Source organism: Aricia agestis, chromosome 5 (genome assembly GCF_905147365.1).
Source record: "Aricia agestis chromosome 5, ilAriAges1.1, whole genome shotgun sequence".
Taxonomy (NCBI): Eukaryota; Metazoa; Arthropoda; class Insecta; order Lepidoptera; family Lycaenidae; genus Aricia; species Aricia agestis.
Genome location: NC_056410.1, coordinates 14842921 through 14855394, shown reverse-complemented (window position 1 = coordinate 14855394; position 12474 = coordinate 14842921). Strand labels below are relative to the sequence as shown.

General features: G+C 40.1%; 1 protein-coding gene across 1 annotated transcript; it reads right to left on the bottom strand.

Moving 5' to 3' along the window:
- Positions 1-7991: 7991 nt before the first annotated feature.
- Positions 7992-11683, bottom strand: LOC121727128. The gene is made up of 3 exons (XM_042114807.1): positions 11116-11683; positions 10827-10921; positions 7992-10625 (listed from the first exon to the last, which is right to left on the bottom strand). Exons 1-3 carry the CDS (start codon positions 11681-11683, stop codon positions 7992-7994), a joined length of 3297 nt encoding a protein of 1098 aa, XP_041970741.1.
- Positions 11684-12474: the final 791 nt, after the last annotated feature.

Sequence of the window (12474 nt, the reverse complement as noted above, 5' to 3'; positions counted from 1 at the left end):
CAACGAAATTGTGCGGAGGGGGCAAAAGTAGCAACCCGTGCAACGAAATTGTGCGGAGAGGGCAAAAGTAGCAACCCGAGCAACGAAATTGTGCCGACAGGGCAAAAGTAGCAACCCGAGTAACGAAATTGTGCGGAGAGGGCAAAAGTAGCAACCCGAGCAACGAAATTGTGCGGAGGGGGCAAAAGTAGCAACCCGTGCAACGAAATTGTGCGGAGAGGGCAAAAGTAGCAACCCGAGCAACGAAATTATGCGGAGAGGGCAAAAGTAGGAACCCGAGCAACGAAATTGTGCGGAGAGGGCAAAAGTAGCAACCCGAGCAACGAAATTGTGCGGAGAGGGCAAAAGTAGCAACCCGAGCAACGAAATTGTGCGGAGAGGGAAAAAGTAGCAACCCGAGTAAAGAGGTTGCCAAAGAGCATAAAGTAGCAATCCAAACAATGAAATTGTGCGGGGAGTGCAAAAGTAGCAACCCGAGTAAAGAGGTTGCCAAAGGTCACAAAGTAGCGAGCAACCTCTGAGGAGACCCGGCACCCCGCGCCCATTCGTTAAGGCGGCGTGACACTAGCAGCTACTGAGGAACACTAATTAAACTGTGCATAATTCCGCTTCATAACGGAACGAAATGCGCCCAAGTTCCTCCAGAAACGTTTTTGTCGTTATAAGTTTTGTTTCCACAGGGCTGGCGCACTTTGTACTTTTGTTTTATTAAAACGAGATACGACGGTAAGATGCAACTGTCATATTATTATAAAAAGAAAGATATTATCTTGCATAAATAAAAATATTACCGTAGTGCTATGAAATGCCTCTATTAGGTAGGTGGGTACACAATATGCTCAATACTCATAATTAATATCTTCAGTTTCGATGCGTACTCCAATATTTTGTTCTGAACGTATATACGTGGGAGAGTTATGCTTCGGCACGAATGGGCCGGCTCGACCGGAGAAATACCACGTTCTCACAGAAAACCGGCGTGAAACAGCGCTTGCGCAGTGTTTCGCCGAGTGAGTGAGTTTACCGGAGGCCCAATCCCTTAGCCTATTCCCTTCCCTACCCTCCCCTATTCCCTTCCCATCCCTACCCTCCCCTTGTACCCTATTCCCTCTTAAAAGGCCGGCCACGCACCTGTAGCTCTTCTGATGCTGCAAGTGTCCATGGGCGACGGAAGTTGCTTTCCATCAGGTGACCCGTTTGCTCGTTTGCCCCCTTATCTCTTAAAAAAAAACGTACACATAGAAATGTTATATTAGAGTTTAGAGAGAATTAAATAAAACATATTATTATATACAGCGCCATGACAAATGAGTAAACATTATTATTTATTAGTCAATGGTAAATTTTGTTAGAATTCAATCTACCATAGGTTATACTGGACTTGAACACAGTATATTATAGAATATACAACAGTATGCCCTGTCAGGAACCAGGATTGACAGCTGCGGTGTCTACCAACAAAGCCTTTGTCCGATGTATATCAAAGCTGTCTCAAGAATATAGCATATCAATATTAATAATGTAAAGATTTATCCATGATATTGAATGTACAGTACATTCAATATCACTGTTAATTAAAGATTTATCTCTCTCTCTGTTACCTTTATACGCTTGAATTTCTAAACCAACTTTGACGAAATTTATAGTTTCTTTTCCGGAACTCAAAGTATCTCCGCGATAAAAATAAACCAACATTCTTATGTAGATAATTTTTATCGCGGAGCAGAGAACATTTTCTGCATGACAAATAAATATCTGCTTAGTAATAATTAAGTGTAGGCATTAGTGCCAATTTCAAGGACTAATCTTAATTAGTTGAAAAGTTTTTTTTTTATTAAATAAAGGGGCAAACGAGACCCATGGACACTCGCAGCATCAGAAAAGCTGCAGGTGCGTTGCCGGCCTTTTTAGAGGGAACAGGGTAATAGGGGAGGGTAAGGATGGGAAGGGAAGGGAAGGGAATAGGGAGGGTAGGGAAGGGAATAGGGTAGGGGATTGGGCCTCCGGTACTCACTCGGCGAAACACAGCGCAAGCGCTGTTTCACGCCGGTTTTCTGTGAGAACGTGGTATTTCTCCGGTCGAACCGGCCCATTCGTGCCGAAGCATGGCTCTCCCACGTATGTGGTATTTTTTGTTCGCATTCACACTTTTATCAGCCTTAACGAAATAGTCGATTTCATCAAATTACTTGAACGTCTATCAGTTATACTGCTTATAACTGATAGACGTTCAAGTAATTTGTTTTAAAGTAACCCTACAACAAAATATTGTCACTAGCAGCTTACAGGAAATTTTACAGGCCAGCGCTGCAACCTTATTTCAGCCCGGCGTTTTAATTTCAACAAGCGGGTGTCGGCCTCAAATTGTATTCCCAATATTGTATTTTTACCGCTTTGTATGGGACTTATTGAATCCAACTATGTAGAATTAAAGAATTAATATTAATCGGCCCACTGATTTATTGGCAATGAAATTCTTTTACCAAGGAATTGTGCATTACGTACTGTAGTATTATAGGTATTTACTCAATTATTCTTATAGATACGTTTCAAATGTTGAGGTGTAGATCTATCTACACGATATACACGATATATGACGCGACCGGTGCAGCTGAATCCTAATTTCTAAGTCATGAAAACCTAGCCTTAGAGATTTTTTTGCTACATACGTAATAGTTTTAGTTATATATTATTTTGAATTATTATTTTATTGGATAACTTAAAATGTATTTACTTCTTTTACTAAAGTACATTAATTGGCAGTTTGTACCGTAATTTTTAAAGAAAAACAGAAATTTACAATGCTCTAATTTTGGAGCTAAAAATATACTTGTCTTTATTTAGGTTATTTTACGCGACAACAACAGAGGATCTACACCCACAGATACTTGAAAATACTTTAACTCCTACAGACTTAGGGAGCGATCAGACGTGCGCGTGTTCTGCGTGTGTTCTACTATAGCGTATGGGAAAACACTGCGCGCGTGTTTTCCCATACCCATAGTATAACCCGCGCAGAACACGCGCACGTCTGATCACGCCCTTGCGGTTGTAGGAGATCACATTTAACAAGACACCTACTTATCTTCTTATATTCTTTTCTATAAAAGTGCGTTTCTTAGAGTTGTTGTCACTAGAAGTAGCACAATTCTACACGGTTTTTAAGTATTTTTTCTTTTGTAATACACATAGAACATACAAAGTGCAACACTTTTGCCCTTAATCACTAAAGTAACTTACCTCTGGCAAGCGTAGTAAGTTACCTCTTGCACAACGACTCAAACTGACCTCGACTTCAACATCAGAACGCTATTTTATCCTATGCCACATCTCGCAGCTTATCTAGCATAGAATACAAAGTAATATACAAAATAGCATACAAATTATTTGACGACGGTGGCTCAGTGGTGAGCGCGTTGGTAGCCTAAGCCGGGGGTCGCGGGTTCGAATTCCGCCGACGGAACAAGAAGTTTTAAAAGTTCCTGGGTCATGGATGTATATTAAATATGTGTATCATATAATAAAAATCTTAAATATATTATGTATAGTGTAAAAGTATTAAATATATTTCGGTTGTCTGGTACCTGTAACACAAGTCCTTCAGGTACTTACCACGGGGCCAGACTGACGTGGTGTGAAGCGTCCATAGATAATATTATTATTATTATAAAGTAATAATTGGTAAATTTAAGATTGACCCAAAATCTTAACGGTAATAATTTATCTTACCAAGATATCAATTTCTATCACATTTCACATTTACACTTACCAAAAGAATGGCTTTGCTAATTCTAGAAAAAGCTATCTGCTAAACGTTACAAACATTTCCAAGTAATTTATCTCAAACGCTACCTAGATTTTATCTGTAAGTGCCCGTGTTGTCTTTACACTTATCAGATGAATTTCGTTTACTTTTGTTCCTTTACTGAGACCGTAAACTTAGAGTCGCTTACACACTAACTGAAAACTTGAGATTTTTTTGCAAATGTGAATGTAAGATAAATACATTCACATATTTTGCGAATTGCATTATAAATATTTACTATTATAATATGTGATTTGTGTGTCAAGCTTCTATGGTTACAAGAGAGGGATTAAAAGGTTTTAACTATAACGAATATATTTTACAAAATTATTCTGATACTGATGGCTAAAAGCAGGCGATCTTTTCTATCCTTCTTACGTTCGTAGGTTCATAATTATTTTCTTTAAAAGCTAGTGTGTACGTCCTCTTACTTAGGCCGTAAACTTCACTCCACCATTACGTTTTCTTCGGACGCCTAATCGGGCGGATCAGCACCAAAATGGAATCAATAGGCGTGTAATAAATAAATTGTATGCCATTTTTATCAACTAGTATATTCGCGGTATCATAAGACGAGTTTATTCTTTTGGAAAATGGCAATATGTGCTCGAAGAGATACGACTTTCGATTTAGGTTCATAACGTGTTATATAGACGTAATAAATGCTTATAAATCATGATACGTTAAAAATGTTTATCAGACTAGAAAATGTTACACGAGAGTCGAAATTTATACTTATTTTACTATACGCATACTTCCGCATATTAAAATAGCAGTAAGTTAAAGTGTTTAGGTCTGTATAATATCTTTGTTGTGATGAGTTGATAAATAAACTAAGCGGGGAGTGGAGCACCATGGGATTTTAGTTTGTAGTTATTTGGAGAGTCCCACATACCCCGGTCGATGTCCCCAATCCGCCGGGGATGCGTAAAGCATTCTCCATGTTAAAAAAAGGTCTGTATATCTTTACAAACATAATAATATATAAAATTTGGCATGAATATTGGATACTGGAGACTGGAGAGTCCCATGAAAGGACATAGAAAATTTTTATCCCGAAAAATTACGGCAATGAATGTGGCGTGTAACATACAGTCTAAACTATAGCACAATTTTTACGTTTTGACAAAAACTATTCTAAAGGAAATTAAAAACCAAAAGTGCAACAAATATTTGAGCTAATTTTAATTTTACGTCAAATTGGAGCCACATTGTTAACATTTACATCAAAACTTGGACTCGCATTATTCAATAACAAAAATTGCCCAAATGACTTCGACAAGATGACGACAAATAACAAATCGCGTGTATTTGTCAGCAGGACGTAAAAGGGCGTAAGTGGAGTAGAAGAAAGGCGGTACTCGTCCGGGCTATTATCGAGTTGCCACGGTTTACGGTCGTAAATCGCAGCTGTGCCCGATCGATGGCCCACTTGTGATACATAGTTTCCGACGGACTCTTATAATAAAACTTATCTGATCTGTATGCAGAAAAATCATGAGAAAATTGCTTCATTTGCATGTTACATTCGATATGGAATTTATCCGTATTGGGTCGTAAACAAAATGAAAGATGGCGTATGTTGGTAGAGTCTGGTTAAAAGTTATTGCAAAATAAATGTACTTAATGAAATATATTTTTTTTAAATATATTTATTCATTTCAAAAACTTAAAAACTATAACTTAAATACATTTTAAGCCTCGCCAAACGAAAGTTCATCGGCGAGATACGCTCATTAACATTTTTTATACTTACTATTATCTATTGTATACATTGTATATGATTGTATATATAATTGTACTAGACGTCCCGCGCGGCTTCACCCGCGTAAATTAGGAATTTTACGGAAACCGTACATTTTCCCATAAAAAATAGCTCTTATGTCCCTACTCCCTTCACTTGGTTTACTCTATATCTGTGCCAAATATTGCCATAAAAATTGCTCCAGTAGTTCGTAATTTCTAATATTTCCCCCGTTTTTCCCACATTTTCCTGAGTTTCTTCGGTCGTATTAGTCTTAGCGTGATAATATATAGCCTATAGTCTTACTCGATAAATTAGCTATCTAACACTGAAATAAGTTTTTAAATCGGACCAGTAGTTCCTGAGATTAGCGCGTTCAAGCAAACATACTCTCAAGCAATATTAAGTATAGATTTTTTTCAATTATCGCTTGACAAACTTGAGTCTCGATCTAAAAGACTATGAAACGTACCAATAACAGGGTCATTATAGGCTCATAAGTCATAACCATGGGACGATGTATGGTATAAAATGGTTGTGATGATGATGATGAATGTAATTTGCATAGTAGCATATGCTTTCCGTTCTTTAAATAACGCCGAAACTCCCAAACTTGTATCTATAAAGAATCAGGATTTCTTTCAGCACCTTCCGAACCACGGTATACCAGGTATACCTCGGTGCAAAATCTTACTTGTTGGTAGCATATGCTTAGAATACTTCTCACGAAACCGAAGTCACCACATGTTTCCATATAAATTTTGAGGAGTTCCCTCGATTACTTATGCATCCTTCATCAGATCACCACTTTTGTGAATATAATACTAAATTGGGATGATACCCTATATACCAAAAGAAAAAAATTGAAAATCGGTTAACAAACGGCGGAGTAATCGTTGAACATAAGAAAACGAACATAACACCTCCCTCATTTTGAAAGTCGGTTAAAATTGTAGCCTATGTGTTATTCTGATGTATAAGCTATATTATTGTAAAGTTTCATTAAAATCGGTTCAGTAGTTTTTGCGTGAAAGAGTAACAAACATCCATTCATCCACACATCCATACATCCAAACAAACTTTCGCCTTTATAATATTAGTAGGATATTGTACCTAGATTTAAATGTCTTAACGGTTGTTTGGGTACCTATTTCTAATAGGATAATTTACTACTTACCATCGCTTCATTCTGACGCTTATGTAGATTAATTATTAATTATTATTCATCTACCTACTATATTGTGTACATTATTAAAATAAGAATATCTATATTTTGCGGCATCTTCAGCATTCCGCTTTATGCAAAACGTCATAAATACAATAATAATATTCAAATTGTAAACTTGGCGTATATTTTATTTATGGTAATATAAATACAATTACATTGTATTTATATTATCATAAATAAAATAAGCCACGTATAAAGTGGATAGGGCATTTGCTAATAAAACAAAAGATTTATGTGTGGCTTTGCGTCATGTAGGCCTCTGTGACATTTTTATGCTTTCCTATAACTTAGATAGTATAGAGGTGGCGTATTTTAATAAGAGTGGCTTGATCCGCGGTTGTTGTTAAGTAGAGAAAGCATAATATTATAGATAATATATCTACCTATGAACCAATTTCTCTGATGATACTATAGTACCATCAGAGAAAGTGGTAGATGGTGGACCCAGGACCTAACACTATGTAAATTGATAAGGTTACGCCAAGTCTGTTAGCAGCTGGGCTTGACATAACTTGCCTAAATTATGTAGGTCCACCGGCTTCTGATAAATTTCTTTAACCCTTAATCGGGCCCCATGTGCATAACATTAAAATATTTTTAAGTATATGGTGTGGTCTCAATTTTTATTGAACGTACATGTATACCTGAGATCTGTTTCTATAAAAATATTTAAATTAAGACAAAAACTAAGTGGTCGACGGCATAGGGCATATAATTACCACTTACTTTGAACAATGATTTTTCCCAAAATGAATTGTTTTGTAATAAATTTTAGCTTCATACGATACGACACAAATATTGGTAATCAAAAATAGGTTTTATGAATTTAATAAAGACAAAGATCACTATACAACTCCAATTACCTAGGTGGTTGATAAATAGTACTATGCCTGATTAAGGGTTGAACTATATTTAGACAAGCCTAAACTGTACGTTAGTTTTTTTTTTTTTATGAAATAAGTGGGCAAACGAGCAAACGGGTCACCTGATGGAAAGCAACTTCTATCGCCCATGGACACTCGCAGCATCAGAAGAGCTGCAGGTGCGTTGCCGGCCTTTTAAGAGGGAATAGGGAAATAGGGGAGGGTAGGGAAGGGAATAGGGTAGGGGATTTTTTTTTTTTTTTTTTTTTATTATTAAATACTCTTGTCCCTGATTTTTATTCGAGGGATTTATGTTCTGAATACAATTTATACTGTCCTATGTCTATACACTTATCTCCTATTTCTATTTTCTGTTCTGTTAATACTATTTACTCCTTTTATTATTTTAACACAATGTAGCAAAAATTCTTCCCTATTTTTCTTATCTTTTACTATTTCCTTTATGCTATCAACATTAATTTCTAGTCCTATTTTCATCTCCAGATCATATTTTGGCCTCGAGTATATTGGGCATTCTGTTAGAAGATGTGGTACATCTTCTATTTTACTAGGGTCACACCTGCACGATGGGCTCTCTTTGCACCTGAAGCGGTACAGATATCCAGAGAGCCCACCGTGCCCGGTCAGTGCCTGTGTTATTTCCTTATTGAGTTTAATCTCCTTAAAGACCTTGTGAGCTGCCCCTATATCCTGTGCGAACATTTTAGTGACACCTCCAGTAGTACCCTCTTGGTACCTTCGATCCCACTCACGAAGAGTTTCCTCACGGATTAGCCTCTTCGCGTGTGAGACCGGACACAGGTCATAATGGGGTTTAACCCTCAGTCCAACTGCAGCTTCTTTGGCCAACTCGTCAGCGCGTTCGTTCCCTGTTAGTCCCACGTGTGCCTTGACCCAGAACAGAAATATCTCTCTGTTCTGGTTCAATGCACACGCGATGTTCTTCTTAGTTTGTAAGGCAACCTTATTAATGGTTCCGGCGCTGCACACGGCCTCGATTGCCGCTCTTGAATCGCTGTAGATACCAATTTTGTGATCTGATGTATCTAGAGCAACTTTCGAGGCCCTGCTCAGCGCAAGAAGTTCCGCCTGATAGACTGTGCAGTGGTCTGCAAGCTTGAGCCTAAGGTGCCGCGTCTCCCGATCGCCTGTCCATATTGACAGTGCTGCGCCCACCTTACCCTCAAGCTTGCTACCATCAGTGAAAATTTTTATCGGAATGTTGGTATTGTCTATCCCGTTCTGGTCCATCAGGCAGGTGTAGCCTAATCGTTGTATTTGTGCAGGGTGGGGGGTGTTATTAAAAGTTTCCACCGTTTCGATCTCCAAGTCCCGGATAATGGTCTCGGCTTTTCCCTTTCGGGCTAAGTAGAGGTTAGCCGCCTCCCTGATTCGTAGATCAAGCGGCAATATGCCTGAAATAGCGAGAGCTGAGTGCAAGGAAACAGTTCTGTAGGCATAACATGCTTTTTGGGCGAAGCCCCTTTGTATTGCATTTAGCTGCTTCCGTGCACTCAGCTTTCTCGCTGAATCCGCCCATGCACAGGCCGCATATGTTATTGTGGGTTCCACAGCAGCATTATAGATCATCTTTGACACGTTGGCCTTCAGCCCCCAGCTGACTCTGGCCGCTCGTGAGAGCCGAGAGTGTAACTTCACGGCTCTCCGGCAAACATTGTCTATATGGGCGTTGAAGGTCAACTTGTCATCGATGGTTAGGCCCAATAACTTTATTTTGTTGGTCATAGTTATTAAGACCCCTCCCATGCTTAGTCTTGGAGTGTCATATTTGAGCTTGCGAGTGATGACCATGGCTTGCGTCTTGTGGGGAGCGAATTTCAATTTGTTCTCCGCTCCCCACGAGTGCGTATACTCAAGGGCATCTCTCGCAGCCTCATTTATGACGTCCGTAGTTATACCAAAGAAGAGGAGCACTATGTCGTCGGCAAAGGCCTGGACATAGTGCCCCCTCTGAATTAGGTTTTTGAGTAATGGATCTAATTTTAGATTCCAAAGAGAAGGCCCACCCACCGAACCCTGGACACATCCTTTGTCCGTTTCCTTTTCATATTCCTCTCCAGCGTACCTCACCTTTACCCTCCTGTTCGACAGATAGCTGTCGATCGTCTTTCTAATATTGATCGGGCATTTCTCCTCCGCCAACCTCACCCTTATCTTCGGCCACCATGCACTGTCAAACGCCCCCTCGATATCCAATGAGACCATCACTATAATCTTTTTGTTTTTCAGGTTTGTCTTGATCTGGCTCATAAGTTCGAAGAGGGCGTCCTCCGTGCTTCGTTGAGGTGTGAAGCCGTACTGATGGGAACTCAGCCTAGGAGTCAGGTGCCATCTGAGTCTCCTCACCAACATCTTCTCGAATAATTTTCCCATCACCGGAAGGAGGCCTATTGGTCTATAGGATTTTGCTGTCGTATAGTCCTCTTTATTCGGTTTTCTGAGGACTATGACTGTAGCCTCCTTCCAAATGGTGGGGAAACACCCGAGTTGCAGACATTTGTTGAAGAGACTCAGATAAAACTCTGGATCAGCGTTCACTGTTCGCGCTATTATGTCTGAAGTAAGGCCATCCCCTCCTGGAGCCTTTTTAGGATTGAAACTGTCCATAGCAGATTTAAGTTCGGTCTCAGTAAACGGAGGATCATGATTGTCAGGATCATCTTCTCGGTTCACGAGATCTGCTTGGGATCGTATTCTGCTATGGTATTCAGTGTCTTCTTTGGGATCATCCCGGGGATAGAAGACCTCGGCCAATTCTTCGACGGACTCCTTAGCGCTGAGTGTGGTTCCTCCTTTTACCAGCAGCAAGTCTTCCTGTCTCTTCCCTGTTTTCCTAAGAACCCTATATATCCCATCCCATACTGTCTCCCTGTCTTGTTTTTCGCAGAACTCCCTCCAGCTTTTGACCTGTTGTTGTTTGGCCTCCTCCTCATACTCTTTTTTCTGTTTGAGATATTCGTTTACAACGTATTCTTTCCTATCTAGTGCAGCACCATGAATTCTTCTGCGGAGTGTCCTGGTCTTCCTTTTCTTCTGTTCTAGCTCGTCATTTCACCATGGGGGCTTTTTTATCGGAATAGCAACTTTCTTCTTCGGGAGGGTCTCTTCACAGGCGCTTGTCACGACGATATTGTATTCAGTTACGGTTTTATCTAATTCATTTTTAGTGTTTATTTCTGCTATTCTTCCTGTGTTTAAATTTTTATCTATTTTTAATTGGGCTACTTTCTCCAAGAAGGCTGTCCAATAAGCATTTTTAGTATTGTATTTCCGAGTTGCACTATTTGGTTTTATTTTAATTTTTTGTTTACCCATACTGAACACAATACCATTGTGATCCGAGCAAACCATCCCTTCCTCTACCTTCCAATCTTGGACTAAGTGTCAGGAGTGCACGCAGTAACATCTATAATGCTACTGCATGTCCTCCCACCCCTGATGGTAAAGAAAGTAGGTTTCCTTCCTTCGTTTAACACTTCCATTCCCCATTGGTTTAACAGACCGGAAAAGACGTCACCTCTGGAGTCGTTTTCTGTACTGCCCCACCAAACACTTTTTGCATTGGCATCGCCACCCATGATGATGCCACTAGGTCCTAGGTCATTTACGATTCTACCTAACTGATCCAGGTGCTCATCTACATTTTGGTCAGGTTCAAGGTAAAAGGACACAGCTGTAATCACACGATCTCCAAGTCCGATGCGGGCTACAACTATATTTTTCGAGGTATATCGGGCCTCCATAGAAGCCTCGATATTATTATCGAAGACCGCTATCGCTGCTTTTGTCCTTGCTTCACCCTCACCAGACTGGAAGATTCGCACCCCGCTGACTTCCCTCATCCCTGACTCGGCTCCAGTGTACGGCTCCTGAATCAATGCAAATGTAAATTTGCAAGCCTCCATCATCAGTTCTTGTGTGGCCAGTTTCTTCCTTTGCAGGTTGATCTGTACCACTCTGCAGGTTCTTTCATAGGTGGCGTTATTTGTGCTATAAATCATGTCAAGGGCGCCTTTAGCAGTATACTACTGTCGACCTAGCGACTGCGTCCCATTTCCTCCTGACCGGACAGCAGTCGTCAAAGGCATTATGCTCTGCGTTGTCTATTTTCGCCCGGATACAGTTTATGCATTTTGGAGGTGCGTACTCTGCTAATAATTTATCGCAGTCTGCCTTTTGGTGTGGGCCTCCGCAATGGCTGCAGACGTCTATTGCCTCGCGACATACTCTTTTCGTGTGGCCGTACCCTAAACATCTGGAGCATTGCACCAGTGGTGATTGGTCGGCCACTGAAACCCTTTGGATATCAATATATACCGAACCGTGATCCATCAATCTCTGCCAGATTTGTGGGGAGACCCGCATAACAACGTGGTTAGTATGTGGATTTCTTGCTTTTCTTTTATATTTCACTTCCATTACATTCTGGTCCTCCGGCAGTCCCTGCAGGATGTGTTGATTTTGTTGTTTGATGGCATTGATTATTTCTTTATCCGTGTTAATTTTCAGCACACTCTGCAGGACTACGAGAGGGTCTTTGTTTTTAATTTCTTCCACTTGCAGGCTCCCTTCTTTTCTAATTTGCTCCTTTATTTTTTCTATCTCTTCCTTATCCCTACATCCTATAATTACTTTCCTATCTTTCGCCTTCCTTACTTTATCTATTCTCATTCCTCGCTCTTTTGCTTTTATCACAGTCCTAATTTTTTCTATTACGTTATCTGCTGTTTTGTTTTGGTCACTCGAGGCTACCACCAGCGAGTGTATGGTCGCGGCAGCATCTGCCCGTGGC

What these genes read in the sequence shown, in the direction of transcription:
- LOC121727128 (XM_042114807.1), bottom strand. Translation starts at nt 11,683, where the DNA reads ATGATTTATAGCACAAATAACGCCACCTATGAAAGAACCTGCAGAGTG. An exon ending in TACTTTCTTTACCATCAGGG is followed by an intron (nt 10,922 to 11,115) that starts GTGGGAGGACAT and finishes CTTATTGGACAG; the next exon opens with CCTTCTTGGAGAAAGTAGCC. An exon ending in AAAATGAATTAGATAAAACC is followed by an intron (nt 10,626 to 10,826) that starts GTAACTGAATAC and finishes TATCTCAAACAG; the next exon opens with AAAAAAGAGTATGAGGAGGA.